Raw genomic sequence first — 12830 nt, 5'->3', positions numbered from 1 at the left:
TATTTTTATTAACACAAGAATAATGTGCAGCAATTTCTTAAGATAGTCCAAAGCCTTGATGAACTAATAAGCTTTTTAAAAAAGCTAGGCCAATTTCTAACTTAAATGCTTTTTCACGTCCTTTCTTTTTTCTCTATAGCTCTTACTGGGAAGCCTGAATGTCGGGGTAAATTAGATGGATGCAGGCAACTGTCAACTATGGGTTTTAACCACAGCATCTTTAGTTTGGATGAAGATAAAGTTTTAGTTGGCAAGATCTCCCAGAGCAGCCTTGTGAGGAAGTTCTGTAAAACTGAGCAGTTGCTTGAAACTAAGTATTTAAATCATTTTGTAATTTCTGACCCTTCCTTTGAAAATGACTAAGTTCAGGTTAATACACTCAAGTTAGTTTTCTCTTCTCCATTTTTCTACCTACAGAATGGAGAAAAGCTTTATTACATCTCAGGAAAACTACTATCTTCTGAAGGCAAAAATAAGCAGTCTTTTTTAGCTAGTGAACAAACATGTTTGTGAATAGATCATTTTGTACCTGAGCTCTGTTCACGCCTTTTGGATGATTTACCTGAGAAGGGGCACTGCAGGAAAGGCCAGAGAGTTCACTGATCCGCGCGGCAGCCGTAGGGTTACTGGAGCTGATGAGGACAGGAGGGCTGATCTCCATGGAGTGGCGGTTCTGGGATGCCTGGGAGGATTTGCTGGCCATGGTGAGGGAAGTAAAGGAGTGCCGCTTTTTGGTGTTCTTCTTGGTGTCAGAGTGCTTTGGGGCATTGCTGCTCTGGGCTGCTGCCAAGGTACATTCTCCAGCATCGACTCCTGGCCCAGGAGGCTTATCCCATTCTATCAGCTGCTTAGCTGCCGAGTTAAACTGCAAACCAAGAAATCGACACAAGACAGTTACACAGTTCTCAAGGATTCACTGAGATTTCTTTTCAACCAGCTTTATCTAAAATTTAATGTCATCACTTTAGAGTTTGCATTTGCAAGCCTCTTTATATTTTTTCCATGTGGATATCTTTTCTCTCAATAGTGGCATTTCATTAGATCTGTCATTAATAGATGTTAAATCAAGAATAAACAATTCTAGGGGCAGCCGGGCGGCTCAGTCGGTTGAGCATCTGACTTCGGCTCAGGTCATGATCTCATGGTTCGCGAGTTCGAGCCCCGTGTAGGGCTCTGTGCTGACAGCTCGGAGCCTGGAGTCTGCTTCGGATTCTGTGCCTCCCTCTCTCTCTGCCCCTCCCTCGCTTGCACTCGGTCTCTCTCTACCTCTCTCAAAAATAAATAAACATTAAAAAAATTTTAAAAAAAAGAATAAACAATTCTAATTCAACACCAACAAGGTAAAAAAAAGTTTTCTCCAAGAATATTCAGAATATCTAATTTTAAAACTTGCCGGTAACAAATGAAGATTCAATTTCAGTTCACTGATGAAATTTAAATCAGAACAATTAAAAGGGTCCATTTGTCTACCTGAATACTCTGTTGTCCAATAATGGCTAGGTGTTTCCTCAGAGCACAAGTGAACACTGAAGGGGCAACTTTTGGGTCTGGTAAAAAACAAGCAAGATGACAAAGAACGAAACCATTACATGTTAACTAATATATTTCCACATAAATTAATCTCCCACTTCTGTATATTTTGGGAAAACTTCACAAAAAAGTTGGTAGATATTCTTTTTTATTTTTTAAATGTTTATTTATATTTGAGAGAGAGCAAGAAGAGCGAGAGAGAGCAAGAACACATGCGTGAACGGGGGAGGGTCAGACAGAGGGGGAGACAGAAGATCTGAAGTGGGCTCTGCCCTGAGAGCAGAGAGCCTGAAGTGGGGCTCAATCTCACAAACCATGAGATCATGACCTAAGCTGAAGTTGAACGCTTAACCGACTGGGCCACCCAGGAGCCCCAACATCCTTGATTATCTGTCATGTCACTGCATCAATTCTTCTCATATGTACTTACAGTTTAAATCATAAGGGGGTAAAACATGAAATTCAAGTCCTTTGGCAAGCTAACTTGTCTCTTTGAAAAGTTCTCTATTGGGGCGCCTGGGTGGCTCAGTCGGTTGAGTGTCCGACTTCGGCTCAGGTCACGATCTCGCGGTCTGTGAGTTTGAGCCCCGCGTCGGGCTCTGGGCTGATGGCTCGGAGCCTGGAGCCTGCTTCCGATTCTGTGTCTCCCTCTCTCTCTGCCCCTCCCCCGTTCATGCTCTGTCTCTCTCTGTCTCAAAAATAAATAAACGTTAAAAAAAAAAAAAATTAAAAAAAAAAAAGAAAAGTTCTCTATTAAGGGTACAAGGGGTCAAAGGCTGTGCACTGGGCTGATAGCACCAGCAAGAAAGGAAAGACCATGAAATTTGTTTTTCCTGAGGTAGAATAAAACGTTTCCACAAAACTTCCATGATAATAAGCTGTATATAACTTACCAAGATATTACAGTAATAGGAAATCATTGAGCACATAGTTTAACCTCGCATAAAAAAACATTAAGATAAAAAATAATGGACTTTTTAAAGGTAAATTTAGGTAAATATTAAGGATAATAGGGATTTTCTTATCTCAGCTTTGCATGCTCAGCACTTTACAAACAACCTTAGATAAAATATCACCATCAAATGTTATTTTCCATCTACCTAAATGGTTAGGACCATGTCTCCTTGCCCTGTTGATGAGAATGTCCTGTTAGAAGAATGGAAATCCTGTCAGTCAATACATAACAAAGTGAACTTGCTTTGGAACAACTGGCTGCTCACAAAGCTGTACTAATTGCAGCTCAGTAGCCAGTGCTTCCATAGATGACTGCAAATTGATTAACAATTTGTTCCTGTGGCTCCCCAGGGCCTTGAATTCATCCGGCCTGTCTGATCTACAGTTAGTAGGATACATCTTTTTCAAACATGAGCATGCCTCTCCTTCAGACTTCAAGGATTTTTTCCACATGATAAACTTTCAAGAATAATAGGCAGTGATGCTACCATTAACACCTATCAATGCCTGAAGTATCAATGGCAGGAGAGAGAGGAGACAGACGATCATAAGGACTCTGTGTTACGTGTTTAGGAATGAAGAAATGAGGTACTATTAAAAGGTGGCCTTAATATAACATTACACTAGCATTTGGCCAGGAGATCCAGGTCTCTAAGAAAATCAGATGCCGGAAGGAAGAAATGTAATGTTTAATTATTATGGTGGGAGTGGCCCAAACCTCAACAATACCAGAAGAAGAAAAGGAGTCACAAAATGCCTTCTTCTACTATAAGCTCATTTAGATCCCAAGGCACAAATCCTCAAAAGCATGACTTAATCCACATGCTGGAATCTGACCAATTAACTCAGCACTCATGTTGCATTGAGCAAGAAATAAAGGAAAGAACTGAGAAGATTTCCTTCCCACTAAGGCCAAAAATACGAATTGAAAAAACTATTGCATCTACTTGATATCAAAGTTAAATTTATTCTGGGATCAAACCATAGCTTCCATTAGCAATGTCTGCTTTGAAATAGTCTGAAATATTACCATGGTCCTGTTCATACCCAGCCAAGTGTTGCTTTAGTTAAAATGAATTAAAATTTCAGGTTTCTATATGCTGTGCTCTGGAATAAACATAAGAAATGTATTTCCTACATATATTCCCTATATTCCCTGCTGTTTTTCTCATTATAAAAATACAGGGTGCTTTCCCTGTACCTTTTCCTATATTTTCCATTAAATAAATACATATTGATCTTTCCACTAAAATAAATACACATCGATCATTTGTTACATGATGGATGATGTGCTAGGAGCTGGAGATCTATACATGCAGACAAATGGTTCCTGCCCTCAAGGAGCTTACAAACAGACTTATAAATAACACACTCTTTATATTTTCCTGAGTTTTACTTCTTTCAGTCAACAATACACTTTTTGAGACTTATCCATATGGCCTATGAATCGGTCATTTTTTTAAAGTGCTATATAATATTCCATTGTGCAGATACACTACAATTTATTTATGCATTCTATTGTTGATTGATATTTGGGTTCCCTTTACCTCTCCTCCTGTCCCTTCTCTTTCTGAAGACTTCTTCCTTCCTACAAATTTTGGCTATTAAGAACAATGCTGCCATGAATAATCTTGTGCGTATTTCTTGGTGGACTAAGCACTCATCTGGATGTTGGGTATATGCCTAGGAGAGGAATGGCTGGGCTACACAACTGGCATGTTTAGAAAAATAAAGTCTACATGCAGAAGTATGTGCATACAGGCAGACCCATCACGGTGTGGTGGAACCAGCAAATTGCAGAGAGAAGACCACAGTTCTGGTCTTTTGTCTCTCTTAGCTCTCACATGTGTAATGCATTATGTCACTTAAACAGATATAATTCATTTTTCTATTTCACATCTTTCATTTTTATTTCTCTAAATCACCTATTTTTCCTGCACTTCATTTTTACACACAGGCAGTCATATTTGTTACTAGAATGCTGCCATACTTTAAAATGACGTTAGACATCTTCTGAAGCAGCAGAGGTTAGTACTTAAAAATGCTATTTGCTGCCTTTGTAAGTTCCAAGGAAAAGCACAAAGTTAAGACTATTTGGTAGAGGCTTTAAGTAATTCAGGCAGAAACTTAAAGAGGCTTTTATTGTAAGTGTACCTTAACATTCAGCAACAACAGGACAGCAAGGATCTGACAGCTTTTAGTGGAATTTTGATAATGTTCACTTATGAATGTTTGTTTGAGTTCACTAGTGTAAGCTTTCTGTGACATTTATCTAACCATGACCTTTTAGTTTAGGAGTACACTTATCACCTACGAAATAAATTTGTATCCTAAAATACCTTCTTCCCAGCATTTGGTAAGGAGTATCTGATGAGACCTGGTTGCCTACAAGATAAAATTCAGTACATTGGAGCTAAAGCAGGGACAAATGAGATTTGTTAATCTTAAAACTGTAATGTCTTTTTTTTTTTGGAAAATCTAAAATTTAGATGGAATATTATCAGAAAGATAAAGAAGTATGAGAAAGGAAATACAGACAAAATATTGATAATACTAACAACAGCAACAAGACAGCTGAAGAAGTATCAAATAATCTGTGGCTGAAGCTGTCTTCGCTAAAGAGACTATGATTTTTTGAAAAAATTTTTAACGTTTATTTATTTTTGAGAGAGAGATGGAACACGAGCAGAGGAGGGGCAGAGAGACAGGGAGACACAGAATCCAAAGTAGCTCCAGGCTTTGAGCTGTCAGCATAGAGCCCGATGCGGGGCTTGAACCCCCAAGCTGTGAGATCATGCCCTGAGCCGAAGTCGGATGCTCAACCGACTGAGCCACCCAGGCGCCCGTAGAGACTATGACCTTTTTAAAAGATGGAACTTACATTTTTTAAAAAGAAGGAAAAAAATTTTAATGAAAATGAAATTGAGTAGTCACTATTTGATATGAAGCTTTACAGATGTATCTGTTAGTTTTTGAGCACCAGAGAATACAAACAGTAGGCCTGATGGAGGAACCTATACTAATTCACGACCCACTAGAGTATCCCTTGAACATAACAGGTTTTTTACGACAAATAAAAACTTTAGAAAAACATATTATAAAAGTAAGATATGTTCATGATTTTTAAAAAGGAAATACTATAGAATAATATGAAGTAAAAAGTGAAAGGCCTTGGCCGGTTTCCACATGTCTCCCCCTAACTCATTTCCCAGATGTATCTAAGTTTAACAGTTTAGAACATATCCCTCCATATATTTTCTATGTAGATATTGTTAAATATGTAAAATATGTATTTTATTAATTTTTAACACAAATGAAACCAACTGGTATATACTATTCTCTCCTATAACAATATCTCATCTTTCTGCATCAATAGAGACAGCATGGTATTTCATTGTATAGAGATGTCTCATTTAATATATCTTGGCATGTTTGTGCAGGCATATCTGCAGGGCAAACTCCTAAAAATGAAATTGTTAGATCGAAGTATAAGCTTAAAACACTTTTTTGAAGGATATTACCAAATTGCTCTCTAAAAAGTGGTCAATTTTCATCACCTCCGATGGTGTATTTTTTTATTGCAATATATTTAACATACTACATTGCATAAATTTCAGCTGTACCTCCAGTAGACTATTAAGAAGTCTCTGTTTTGAGGTGCTTGGGTGGCTCAGTCAGTTAAGTGGCTGACTCTTGATTTCAGCTCAGGTCATGATCTCATAGTTGGTGAGATACAGCGCCACAGGCTCTACCTTGACAAGGTGGAGACTGCTTGGGATTCTCTCTCTCTCTGCTCTTCTCCTGCTCACACACAATCTCTCTCAAAATAAATAAATAAACTTTAAAAACAATAACGTATCTGTTTCTCCACATTGTTAACGGTATTGGGTATTGTCAATCATTTAAAAAATATTATTTGGAGAGGTAACAAACTATATTATACTGTTTTAATTTGTGTTTCTCTACTTGTTAATGAGATCAAGCATCTGTGTTTTTTGGATTTGCGTATTATCACACTTTATCCATTTTTCTATTGGGTTGTTTGTATTTTTCTTATAGATCTATGACTGTTCTTCATATATTATCTAAGTCATTCTTTAACATAACACGTATGCATGTATATATGTGTGTGTATATATTCACCAAGTTAGAAATATTACTCCAATTTGTTTAACTTGTTATGTTTGTTATATACACCTTTTTATTTTATGTGCCAAATTTATCTTTTCCACTAATGGCATCTCAATTTATCATGCTTTAAAAGTCTTATTCTATAATTATTTTTAAAAAGAAAACCATTTTTTTCCTACTATTTTGGTGGCTCCTTCCATCCTTTTTTTTCTTTCTTTACATCTCAATCTTTGAACAATGTGCACATTTGCATAAAGAATAAGGTGAGGGGGGCGCCTGGGTGGCTCAGTCGGTTAAGCGTCCAGCTTCAGCTCAGGTCATGATCTCACAGTTCGTGGGTTCGAGCTCCGTGTCGGGCTCTGTGCTGACAGCTCAGAGCCTGAAGCCTGCTTCAGATTCTGTGTCTCCCTCTCTTTCTGCCCCTCCCCAGCTCGCACTCTCTCTCTCTCTCTCTCAAAAATAAATAAACATTAAAAAAAAATTTTTTTTTAAAGAATAAGGTGAGGATTGTGCTATGTTTTTTTCCACGTGGCTCAGGAGCTGGCCCATCACTGTTCATCTAATAGTCCACCTTTTCCTCATTGGCTTGAAATGCACCTTCACAAAGCTATGCTTTAAAAGAACTTCAGTGTTCTGCTACATCACAAGGTCCAGTGTTCCTTCCCCAGAGAGTTAGACACTTTGAATACCAGTGAATGAATGTTATAGGATGTAAATTCATGCCATTTACCTCCTCTTAGCAGAAACAAAAATATTTTGCCTCACATTACAGTCCTTTGCAAAATCTTTTCACATAGTAGCAATGAGGAATTTGTATTTCCATTAGTCTTGTATTCTTCCCTGCAATTTAGGTAACAAGATTTTTGTTTTTGTATGATTGAAATACAAAAGCAAGCTCAGTCTTCATTTATAATACAAGACTCCCCCACAGAAAAGGAATACTTATAAAGACTGAAGGGATTACTCAGAAGTCTTTTAAAATTGATCTGAAAGCCTCCCTCAGGTAGCAACTCCATTTAGGGCTTGGTAAACATTTGTTGAGTAAATAAAAATGTCAGTCTCTTAGAACTATCAAGGGAAGGAGGGGCTCCCTCTAGACCAGCACTGTCCAACTGAAGTATAATATGAGTCACATGTGTAATTTAAAACTTTTAATAGCCACATTTAAGAAGATAACAGGTAAAGTTAATATATCTTATTCAGTCCAATTTATCCATTATCACTCAACACGTAATCAACATAAAAAAATTATTGAAACAGTTACATTCTATTTTTTGAAATCCAGTGTGTATTGTATACTTATGTCACATCTCAACCTGGAATAGGCATATTTCAAGTTCTCAGTAGCTATACATATTGAAGAGTACAGCTCTGGACTCTCAGGAGATGATGAAGGGGAGAGGAACTACACCCAAGATGGCTGTCTCCTGAGGCTCATTAAGCACAACAGATTTGCCAGAGAAAGAACAACTGAAACTACTCCCCTGACCTCCCCTGGCCCACGTTTGTGAAGCCTCGTGAGCCCTGAAGTCGTTCACTGGTAATGAGGGTTACTCCTTTACCCAGCAGGGCAGTGAGGAACACAGACTCAGTACAGCCTTCATGACATCCTAAAGGGAAAAGGATTTTCAAAGTAACTGCCCCAATGCACTAAGTTAGGAAGGTGAGAAACATCAGTTATTTAGCTCCTCGCTTACCTTTTTTAAGTGTTTATTTTGGCAGAGAAAGACAGAACATGAGTGGGGGAGGACTTGAACCCATGAACCGTGAGATCATGACCTGAGCCAAAATCAAGAGTTGGATAGTTAACTGACTGAACCACCCAGGTGCTCCTGGCTTAATTATCCTCACCTCTGTTGGCCCCAGCTGTTAAAAAATAAACAAACCAGAATTTTCTTTTTCAGGTTGCTGATTCTGAAATATAAGGGACAAAGGGAGCGTTCACTTCATTGAAAGCCTAAACAGAATTTTAGCTGCGGGAGCTGTATAAAAGATTGTTGAAGAAAACCACAGGAAAAGCTCTGAACATAAAGTTGAAAGGTCTGGGTTGGAGTTAAGTCTCTCCTCATTGGCCAAGTACTCTTGGGGAGACCATTTAAATTCCATGGCTTCAGTTTCCTTCGCTGTATAAAACAGGGAAGGTAATATCAATTCTGTATACCCCAGGTAAAAATGAGTACAGGTTAAAGTGCTCTGTAACCCATAAAGCTCTATATGAATATGAGTTATTCTCACTGTTCCCAGAGAGATCCCAGCTGGTCCTTCACATGCTCCATTGCCCTGGGCAAGTCACTTTTTTGTATGTGTGTCTCCTATTTGTCATATGTAACATGAAGTTGGACTTAATGATCTGTAAAGTTTTATTCCTATGTAAAGTAGTGGTGATACCTTTTCTCAACCCAAAACAAAAACATCCCATTCAAAATACTCAGAGGCAGAGACCTCTTTGTCAAGTATAAAGCCCTCAGGCCCAAGGTGACCAGAATCAAACATACTTTCACTCATTCAAGTGTTTTTTGAGTGACTATTATAAGCCAGGCACAATACTGTGTGGGGTAAAGGGGACACAGAGAAACACCACCCCCCCCCGACTTGTGAAAAAAGAAACCTAGGAAATAGCACGATGGATTTCTAACATTGGGTAGGAGGTACAAATTCACCTGTCAGCAGAGCTCAGGCAGAGCTCATTCAATGAGACCAACAGGGAGCAGTGGACTGTATGGTACATTGGCAAGTGTCTGTCCTCTCTCAAGAGGCAACTGCTTGCTGGTGTCAGCTGATTTTTTTTTTTTTTTTTGGTTAAGGAAAGCTAGAAATTTAGGCTTATGTAAAATCTCCTGACTTTTCTATCTTAACAATGAATTAAAACGAACCTACTCTGTAAGCCAAGCATAAAATTCATATGGAGTCATTGTCTAACTAGGGGAGAAAAAGTACGGAAGATAGCAGAAGTAGGAGGGAAAAGCAAAAGGCACTCAGAATTTCAGGTTACAGGGGCACCTGGGTGGCTCAGTTGGGTAAGTGTCCGACTCTTGGTTTGGCTCAGGTCATGATCTCATGGTTCATGAGCACATACTCTCGCTCTTTCCCAAAATAAATAAATAAACTTTTTATTAAAAAGTTAAAAAAAAAAAAAAAGCATTTCGGGCTACAGAAAGGCCTTGCAAAGTTTCCCAGACCAACCAACCAATATGCCAGAAATGAAAAAGGCAAGTAGTTACAGGGAGATTAAGAATAGTGGTTGTGATGGTTAATATTATGGGGGAAAAAGAAAAAATTGTGGTAGATGTCCCGGGGAGAATAAAACAACAAAATGAGAGCTACGAAAAGGCAGTTAGTTGGCAGCCAGGAGGGCAGTTTCTGGGACTGAAGTAGCCAAAGCCTAACGGTAGGTAATCGGAAAACAGAGGCACTGAGCAGGTATAAGTGATTCTTATGAGAATTTTGGCAGGGAAAGGAAGGAAAGAGGTAGAATCATAATGTGAAGGGAGTGCAGTCAAGGAAAATAGTTTTGAGGTGAGCAAAAAGCTGCTCATTTCCCTACATAAAGGGGAAGCCAGGAGGAAAGCAAATAACTGAACTGCAGAACAGAAAAGATACACATGATGTGACCAAGTTCCTGGAGAATGAAAGGTTTGGGAGGAGGAGACAGAAACTAAAAGGAAAAGAAACACTTCATCCATCAAGATGACGGGGAGACTGTGAGCAGCAAATATGCAGAAGAATTCAGAGAGAGAGAGGAAAGCTCTACCCTGACGGTTAAAGCTAAAGAGTCAGTCATACCTGTTACTTCTGAAACAACAGGTCTACAATCTTACTATGGTGTCAAGGACTGAGACCAATGGTTATTTAGAAGTTGGGCTCAGTTCAGTTCTCTGTGCCCACTGACTCTAATACTCTAGGTTTTGTGTGGGTCTCTTTTGATGTGGTATTCGTTCACCAAATGCACACCACAAATAAGAAATGTCTATAAACCAAAAGGATACATTCCACTCATACATTTTATTTTCAAGGACCTCATTACCAGATGTAGCAATACTACATCTGGAATAGGTATCTCAGGAGGTTAAGAATATGCAATTGCCATTAAATTCTAAGTAATAATTTGTCAGTGTGAAATGACACACTGACAGAAATTCCACAGTGATACATAATCAGTTAATAAACTAGCGAATGACTATTTCTCCTGCCCTAGTACCTAATGTGTGTTTGTGTGTGTGTGTGTGTGCGAGTGTGTGTGTGTGTGTGTGTGTGAGAGAGAGAGAGAGAGAGAGAGAGAGAAAGAGAGAGAGAAGGGGTGGGAGGTTGTAAGGCACAGAGAGGAAAGCTAATCACCAAGAAGGAATCTGATACAGAAAAATACTGAGAATAATGACTATCATGAATTTGCACTTTTGTTTAAGATCTTTCTTCTCCTCAGCCTGCAGAGAAAGTTTTGCTCCACACACATGTGAAACCTAATAGGCACACTGCCACTAAACACTATTTTAAAAGACAATGCTGTTTTACAACACTTAGGAAAAATTTTCCAGAAATACATTCAATTTCATTTTAGAGAAGCATGTTCCTCAGTGGTTTAATAACCAAGATGCTTCTGTTTATGCCATTTATATGCCACGTATGTGCACAAATGTGCAGAATAAAGTAGAATATCTATTCAACCTTCTTCAGGATACAAGACAGAACTTAACCTGTGTTAATTAAAATGAATCTAATTTGTTTCTTAAAGCCTAGTTACCACCAAATTTAGGATGTATACCGAAATATAATAATATTTTTAAATATCAATAAAATTTAAAAGGTCTTATAATGGTTTTAATTAATTTGTGGTTTTTCTCTTAAAAAAAGGCAACCTCAGATATTTGAAATTGTGGAATAAAGAGTCATTTCTGAAAATTAACCTTTTAAGTGTTAGAATTTAAAAAGCTATCATTATTCTTGCTGAAAAATCAAAATGTCCTACATACTTTTTAAGCAAAGCTTGCTAATAACAGTGACTCTATACCAGTATTTGGAACTCTAGTATTCCATATGCTGTAAGGCTAGCACAGGGCAGAAATGTGGGGCATCAATGGACTGCAGAATGGAGACCACAGTTTGCTTTTCAATTACTGGCTGTGTGTCCCTAAACAAGACACTTAACTTGTTTAAAAGATGGGGAAAAAAATTAACTAAATTATGACTTAGCTACCAGAATGTTTATTATGTAGTAAAAACCCTGATGATTAGTAGTATTATAATAACATAGAGAATGGCAAAATCATGTGTTAAAGCATAAGGGGAAAGAATGGAAAGATATTTATCAAAATCATGTGTGATAGGACTAAGGGTTATTTGTTTCCTCTCCAACTTTTCCACAATGTGATTATATTACTGAAATAAAATCATTAAAAATATTCTTTATGTAAGATGTGGCTCCCAAGGAACACAGGAAAACATTAAATCATCTACACACATAATTATATTCTTAGCATGCGCCAGATCTAAAATGGTAGAAACTGAGTATCATAGATGTTCGAAGCAAGGAGGAAGGTGTTTGTTCTGTTTTGTTTCTGCACAGGAGAATTAGGAAAGAAGGACTTCATGAAAAATGACAGTATTCACCTGGACCTTGAAGAAAGAGTAAACTTTCTACAGATAGTTGGACAAAGAAATATCCCAGATGAGCTGTAAAGGCAGCAATTCCAAACTATGTTTTCCAGGAACAATCAGTAGATCAACTTAGTGAGGGCCCTGGTTATGTACAGGGGGATACAGCCAGGCTAAGTAATTTGAGGTTTCCTTGGGGAATCATTGTGGATGTTAGACACCAGTTGGTCATTATCCTCAGCCTCTGATGAAGGCACCACAGGAGACCTGCATTTTTATGTTCTCCAAAGCTACTCAGAGTACTGGAAACTGCCCATTCATGCAGTGAGAATTCAATAAACATTAACTGATCTTTAGAATCTCAGCTCCCAGAGTGTTTTCTTGATAGGAAACTTTTAAATTAGAAAGGGTTACTGAATAATAGATGGAGTGCAAACTGCCTTAAATAAAGTTCCTTACCTAATTTAAAGGCCTCCTTGTCAGATTGAATCTAGTCAAGTTGCCTCAAGGCATATGTATTAAGCAGTTGTTCCTGCAGTCCAGAGGAGACCTGCCTCTGCCCTTAGAAATTCAGAAACCAGTGCTCATTTTTCCTTCTGTCATTGTGGCAGAACGAAAAGGCAACA

General features: G+C 38.1%; 1 protein-coding gene across 1 annotated transcript in view; it reads right to left on the bottom strand.

The window, feature by feature from the left end:
- The window catches only part of SH3RF1 (SH3 domain containing ring finger 1), a 179938-nt gene that overhangs the window by 38625 nt on the left and 128483 nt on the right, over positions 1–12830 (bottom strand). The window contains exon 5 of the mRNA XM_019441031.2: positions 563–865. Coding sequence (XP_019296576.2) covers positions 563–865 — 303 coding nt within the window. The remainder of the gene's footprint in view (positions 1–562; positions 866–12830) is intronic.

The sequence above is a fragment of the Panthera pardus genome, unplaced genomic scaffold, assembly GCF_024362965.1.
Source record: "Panthera pardus isolate Hobbes unplaced genomic scaffold, ASM2436296v1 HiC_scaffold_13, whole genome shotgun sequence".
Taxonomy (NCBI): domain Eukaryota; kingdom Metazoa; phylum Chordata; class Mammalia; order Carnivora; family Felidae; genus Panthera; species Panthera pardus.
This window is presented reverse-complemented; position numbering and strand designations above follow the sequence as displayed.